This window comes from Eschscholzia californica, unplaced genomic scaffold (genome assembly GCF_041429995.1).
Source record: "Eschscholzia californica isolate CP2 unplaced genomic scaffold, dmEscCali1.0.p SCAF_5, whole genome shotgun sequence".
Taxonomy (NCBI): Eukaryota; Viridiplantae; Streptophyta; class Magnoliopsida; order Ranunculales; family Papaveraceae; genus Eschscholzia; species Eschscholzia californica.
This window is the reverse complement of record NW_028238472.1, coordinates 20,279,529-20,286,880: the sequence shown is the minus strand read 5'-3', so window position 1 is coordinate 20,286,880 and position 7,352 is coordinate 20,279,529. Positions and strand designations below refer to the sequence as shown.

At 39.8% G+C, this 7,352-nt stretch overlaps 1 protein-coding gene across 1 annotated transcript; it reads left to right on the top strand.

Moving 5' to 3' along the window:
- Positions 1-901: 901 nt before the first annotated feature.
- On the top strand, positions 902-6,322 carry LOC147537735 (uncharacterized). Its single transcript, XM_086642833.1, has 4 exons — positions 902-2,083; positions 2,222-2,645; positions 3,642-5,215; positions 5,711-6,322. Exons 1-4 carry the CDS (start codon positions 902-904, stop codon positions 6,320-6,322), a joined length of 3,792 nt encoding a protein of 1,263 aa, XP_086498959.1.
- The last annotated feature ends 1,030 nt before the right edge of the window (positions 6,323-7,352 follow it).

Here is a 7,352-nt window from a genome sequence, read left to right as displayed (position 1 = left end):
TTAAAGAAGACTTTTTTAGTTATTTTAGTACTTTATTTTTATTTTGGTGAGAGAGTGTTATAAATTTTTTTTTTTTGTATTTCTTTATTCTTGTTGTTTTGTAATAAGGCCTTTATTGTTTTGACCCTAAATTGGAGGGCATCTAATTTTGTAACCGAAATTAAGAAGCCTCGGGTTCGCACACTTGCGGGAAGAGTGGCCCGGGTCGTCTACAAAGGTCGTCGCCCGTCTTGAACGGGAGGTAACTTCTAGATCACCCACGAATCTCCTGTAAGTGGGTACTTGTGATGTTTTTGCTTGCCTAATTGATTGTCGAACTGTTAGTTTAATTATCATATTAGTAAGGGCATTAACCCATTACAAGATAGGAGTCGGATTTCATCACCGGTCTCTTGCCCATTTAGGTAACAACATTGCCGATCCCAAGCCTCACTTAAAATTAAAATTTGATTTAGACATTGGCCAAAGGGTAACGAGCTTATAGGACATTCTTGACAAAATCTCGAACTTGATTAGTATTTGGAGTTTTCCCAGGAAGAGGGAACGATCCAAGAACACAATTCTTGATCGTTGTACTGTTACGGAGCAACTCCTCATAAGAATCATAGTTCAAGTTTTGGTAAGAAGTAGAAGTTGTCTAGATCAATTTTTAGGTGAAAAAGGCTACCCGGTCGTCTAGATTGTGTCTAGGTTGCTTGGTGGAGTCATCTTGCTTGCTTCGTTGTTTTCCTTAGGATCTTCGTAGTTCCCTTACTCCTTTTATTTTCAAAAACAAGTTTTCAAAAGAGTCCCTTGTCTTGTCTTTTGGTTTATGCCCCCTAGGTTACGTGATAAGAGAGGTCGTTTTGTTAAAGAGTCTGATTTGAGTATTTTACTTGAAAACCTTTCTTTAAACGAGTCTATGGAGGATCACGTTGATCAAGCTAGGGTCGAGGATCAACCTATGACTCTCAAAAACTACATGCACCCGGCTAGAGTTAGCCAACCATCATGCATTAGGCTACCCCCGATTAACACTTATTTCGAGTTAAAGTCGGGAATCATCAATATGCTTCCGGTGTTTCGTGGTTTAGAGAACGAGAATGCGTATTATCATGTTAGGGAATTTGAGGACGTTTGTAAGACCATGAACGTCCCTAACTCGATTGATGCCGTTAGATTAAGGTTGTTCCCTTTTTCTCTAAAGGATAAAGCAAAGTCGTGGTTGTATGCCTTACAACCTGAGTCTATTTCTACTTGGGCAGAACTTAGTGGTGTATTTCTAGAAAAATTCTTTCCCAAGCATAAAACTAGAGCTTTAAGGCAGAATTTGCTTAATTTCGAGCAACTCCAAGGAGAATCTCTCTACTCCTATATTGAGAGATTCAAAGATATTCTTCTAGAGTGTCCACATCATGGGTTCGAAAAAATGAAACTAGTCCAACTGTTGTATGAAGGACAAGATTATCCTACCACCTCCATGATCGAGTCATTCTGTAATGGCGGGTTCTCCAACAAATCCACCGATGAGGCCATGGATTTTCTTGAGGAACTAGCCGCACAATCCCAACAATGGGAAACTTCTAGAGAACCTATCACTAGGGCAAAGTCTAATCCAACTAAGGGCGGGATTTATAGGATCGATGATTCTGAGTCCAAACTTGACGCCATTACCAGAAGGTTGGAAGCCTTAGTGATGAATCAACCTAAAACCTTCACGGAGGATCCCAATCATGTCATGAGTGTTGGAAATGAACCTGTTTCTTACCCGTGTTCTGTCTGTGGAGACCCTACTCATACGGGGAACAAATGTGCCTTATTCTTTGAGTCTGCTAACAGAGAACAAGCTCATGCTCTCTATCAAAACTCTAGGCAAGATAATCGTCAGAAGTATGATCCTTTCTCTAACGCGTATAATCAAGGCTGGAGAAATCATCCCAATCTCTCTTGGTCTAAAGGTCAATACCAGAGTCAGCCTAGTAGTTCTATGAACCCTCATGGGTTTAATGCACCTAGCAACCCTTATGCTCAGCCCAGTGTCCAACATCCACCTGAAAAGAAGACATCATTAGAGGACACCATGCAAATGCTAGCTCAGAACCAGGTCAGGTTAACTAAGAACCATGAGGAATTTCAGGAATCTACCCGTCAATCGTTGACTAAGCTAGAAACCCAAATAGGTTTACTTCACGAAGCCTTTAGTTAGAGAGAAAAAGGTAAGTTTCCGAGTCAAGTTGAGCAGAACCCAAAAGGTCTACTAAGTAAACCACCACCAGATGAAGCTAATGCTATAACAACCCTTAGAAGTGGTAAAATTGTGGACAACAAGGTAAGAGTTCCTGAAGAAGAAGAGTTTGAGAACGAGGCATCTTCATTGCCAACCAGAGTCTCTAGGGATGAGCCTGAAAAGGCTCCTGAGTCAGAAAGTCCACCCTTAGTATCCGAGCCTTATGTCCCTAGAGCTCCATACCCTCAACGTTTGGTCGAGTCAAAGAAGAAATCTCAGTTTCAGGAGATAATGGAGTTGTTCAAACAAGTTAGTATCAACATTCCACTTTTAGATGCGATCAAACAGATCCCAGCTTACGCCAAGTTTCTTAAGGATTTATGTACTAGTAAGCGTAAGATGAATGTGCATAAGAAAGTTTTCCTTACTCAGAATGTTAGTTCGATCATCCAACAAAATATTCCACCTAAGTACAAAGATCCAGGAAGTCCTACACTATCATGTACCATAGGAGATTATAAAATAGAGCGTGCTCTATTGGATCTTGGCGCTAGTGTTAACCTTCTTCCTTATTCTGTGTACTTACAGTTGGGATTAGGAGAAATCAAACCAACCTCTGTGGTCCTTCAGTTAGCGGATCGGTCTGTTAGGCACCCACGTGGCATAGTCGAAGATGTTTTGATCAAAGTTGGTGAATTCTTATTTCCTGTTGATTTCATCATTTTAGATACTGAGCCAGTCCATAATTCCAAAAGTCAAATACCTGTCATATTAGGGCGACCATTCTTAGCTACATCCAATGCTATCATCTATTGTCGTAGCGGCCTTTTGAAATTGTCTTTTGGAAATATGACTGTAGAGATGAACATCTTCCATGCTGGACTTCACCCCGATGATGTTGATGATTTTAACGAGTTAAATTTGATAGATATGTTGGTTCAGGATTCCTTACCAACAACTTTATCAGATGACCCGTTGGAAACATTGTTGGCCTACTTTGGCTTAGATTTTGATGAGGAAAGTAGTATCAATGAGGTGAATGCTTTATTAGATTCGACCCCATTATTGGATACTGAGAAATGGAAAGCGAAAACTGAATCCCTCACAATCTCTGAACCAAGTATGGCATTAACTTTAGAGACAACTCAACCATCGGCAAGTGATGAGTCCAAATCACCCTCTGTCTCAGAGTCATCTCACCCTATTGAGAAACCACCATCCTTAGAGTTGAAACCTTTACCTGCGAACATGAAGTATTCGTTTTTAGGACCTTCAGAAACCCTACCTGTTATTATTGCATCCGAGCTAGAGAAAGAACAAGAGGGTCGATTGTTAGATGTCCTAAGAGAACACAAAGAGGCACTAGGATGGTCTATAGCCGATCTAAAAGGTATAAGTCCGTTAGTTTGCATGCACCACATCTACTTAGAAGAAGATGCTAAACCATCGAGAGAGATGCAACGTCGACTTAACCCTAATATGAGAGAAGTTGTGAGATCTGAAGTCCTGAAATTATTAGATGCGGGTTTTATCTACCCTATTTCAGATAGCACTTGGGTCAGTCCTGTTCAAACTGTTCCCAAGAAGTTAAGCATTACTGTAGTTAGAAATGAGTGCAATGAGTTAATACCCACCAGGATGACCACTGCGTGGCGTGTTTGTGTAGACTACAGGAAGTTGAACATGGTCACTAGGAAAGATCATTTTCCTCTTCCATTCATTGATCAGATGCTCGAGAGACTGGTAGGACATAGTTACTATTGTTTCTTAGATGGCTATTCCGGGTATAATCAAATTGCCATTGCTCCTGAAGATCAAGAGAAAACAACCTTCACTTGCCCATTTGGAACTAATGCTTATCGTCGTATGCCGTTTGGGTTGTGTAATGCACCCGCTACTTTTCAACGTTGTATGATGAGCATATTTTCCGATATGGTAGAAAGGTTTCTTGAAGTTTTCATGGATGATTTTTCAGTCTTCGGGTCATCATTTGATGAATGTCTACATCACCTCGCACTCGTGTTGGTTAGATGTAAAGAGAAGAATTTAGTGCTTAATTGGGAGAAGTGTCATTTCATGGTTCGTTCAGGAATTGTCCTAGGGCATGTCATTTCAGCTAAGGGAATAGAAGTAGATAAAGCCAAAGTAGAGTTGATAAAAAGTCTTCCTGTACCAAAAACAGTTAAAGACATCCGATCATTCTTATGGCATGCAGGCTTTTATCGTCGATTTATCAAAGACTTTAGTAAGATATCAAGACCTCTTTGTAATCTTTTGGCAAAAGAGAACAAGTTTGTCTTTGATAATGCTTGTCTAGAGGCCTTTGATAAACTCAAATTTTTGCTTACTACTGCTCCTATTGTTCAACCGCCTAACTGGAAAGCTCCTTTTGAGATCATGTGCGATGCATCTGATTATGCAATAGGAGTCGTTTTAGGTCAACGTGGAAACAAATTACTTCACGTAATCTATTATGCTAGTAAGACGTTGAATGATGCACAACTCAACTACTCTACCACTGAAAAAGAGTTGTTAGCTGTTATTTATGCCTTAGAGAAGTTTCGGTCATACCTAGTAGGTTCTAAGGTCATAGTGTTTTCTGACCATGCCGCATTAAAGTACCTCCTCTCTAAAAAAGAGGCCAAACCTAGGTTGATTAGATGGATACTTTTGCTACAAGAGTTTGATATAGAGATACGGGATAAGAAAGGTTCCGAAAATGTTGTAGCAGACCACTTGTCTAGGCTTGTTGTGGAGTCCGTCAATGATGAGTTACCTATTAGAGAGAGTTTTCCTAATGAACAACTTCTTGTAGTCTCCCAATTACCTTGGTTCGCAGACATAGTGAACTATCTTGTTATGGGACAAATGCCCAAACATTGGACTAAGCAAGATCGTGATAAATTCTTGTCCGAGGTAAAGCGGTTCTTCTGGGATGATCCATACTTGTTTAAGTATTGTCCCGATCAGATTATTAGGAGATGTGTCCCTGATAGTGAACAAACCAACGTCATCTCCTTTTGTCATGACCATGCATGTAGGGGTCACTTTAGTAGCAAAAAGACGGCCGCCAAAATTTTACAATGTGGTTTCTATTGGCCGTCCTTATTCAAAGATACCCATGCATATTGTGTAGCTTGTGAGCGATGCCAGAAATTGGGGAGTATTTCACGTAGAAATATGATGCCCCTAAATCCTATTCTTGTCATTGAGGTCTTCGATGTATGGGGCATCGATTTCATGGGTCCGTTTCCGAACTCCTTCGACAATCTATATATTCTAGTCGCGGTCGATTATGTGTCTAAGTGGATAGAGGCGGTTGCTTGCAAAACGAATGATCACAAGGTTGTGATTAAGTTTCTAAAAGAAAACATCCTTTCTCGTTTTGGTACACCGCGAGCGATTATTAGTGATGGGGGAACACACTTTTGTAATAGGCAGTTTGAGGTTTTAATGAAAAAGTATGGTATTACTCATCGAGTGGCCACCCTGTATCATCCACAGACAAGCGGTCAAGTTGAGGTTTCCAATAGGGAAATTAAACGCATTCTTGAGAAAACAGTTAATCCAAATAGAAAGGATTGGTCATTACGACTAACCGATGCATTATGGGCTTATCGTACAGCGTTTAAGACTCCCATTGGAATGTCTCCATATAGATTGGTGTATGGCAAGGCATGCCACCTCCCTGTAGAGTTAGAGCATAGAGCATATTGGGCTATCAAGCAAATGAACTTTTCGCTTGACAACGCAGGTAGAGAGAGAAAACTCCAACTTAGTGAGTTAGAAGAACTGAGGAATGATGCATATGAGAGTTCTAGAGTGTATAAGCATAAAATGAAGGTGTTTCATGATAAAAACATTTTGAGAAAATCATTTTCACCAGGTCAAAAAGTTCTTTTATACAACACTCGTTTGCATTTATTTCCTGGAAAACTTCGTTCTAGATGGTCGGGGCCTTTTGTTGTCAAATTTGTGTATCCTCATGGTGCGGTTGATATTGAGGATAGAAATGGTGTTTGTTTTAAAGTCAATGGTCAACGTTTAAAACCATTTTTAGAAATATCATCCGAAACCGTGGATGTTTTTATCGAAAATCCTGTCTATCAGAAGTGATTCCCGATGTTCAGCTTAGTCTGGCTGAAGACTTTAAACTTAGCGCTTCTTGGGAGGCAACCCATGCTTCTGATATAGGACAGTGGATTCTGGTAATATCTTTCCTCTCATCTTTTATTTTGGCATAGTCTTCAGAACATTGGGGACAATGTTCGGTTTAAGTTTGGGGATAGGGAAGAACTTTTTGCTAAGTCCTTCATTTCGAAAATTCGAGAGGGTTCAAAATTTTTCAATTTTGACCGAAAATGTGAGTCTAATGGTTGTTTTTGGCTTGTTAATAGTTATAGAGTCGAGTTGATCGTACTATCCGGTTGTTAAAGTTTTTTTCATGAATGTCGAGTCTTGAGGTCGTCTGTGTGCTAGCCATGTGAGTATTATGGAAGTGAAGGGTAGACGGTTCTGAGTGAACTAGATTACTCATTAGTGGAGACTTAACCCTTGTGAGATTTCTGAGCCTTTCTATTACCTTTGAGTGTACTCTTCTGCGCTGACTCTGAGTAGAGTGAAGAGCTACTCAACCTCGCAACTTTGTAAAAAGAGCTCATTTGATCTCGTGTGCTCAACTTCCATAGCCACTAGGAGTGACATCAGGATAGCGAATAAACCTTACTCTTGTAGTCCATGAAGCCCGATAATAGTGTCAACTTTAGGAAGACGGATACTCCACCATCCATTCATCATATGAATCCCGAGAATGAAGGCATGAAAAGTAAGGAAAGAAGAATGTGAAAGCAAAGTGCGAAAAATGGAAAAGTTGATTGTTGAGAATACTAGTGTTGGTATGGCATTGTTTGTATTGTTTATAGTTGAGTTTTTTTTTAAAAAAAAAAAAAAAAAAAAAAAAAAAAAAAAAGAGAGAGAGAAAAATCTCTGAAAAACTGAAAGTGTGTGTAAAAGTTCATGTGAACTTTAGTTTGTTATGTAAGATAAGTGTTCGAAGCAAAAAGCTAAGTATGGAAGTTGCTTGAAGTTCTCTATTATTGAAGGCGTCGACATTCTCGGGATCTCATCACCATCCATCTCATCACTT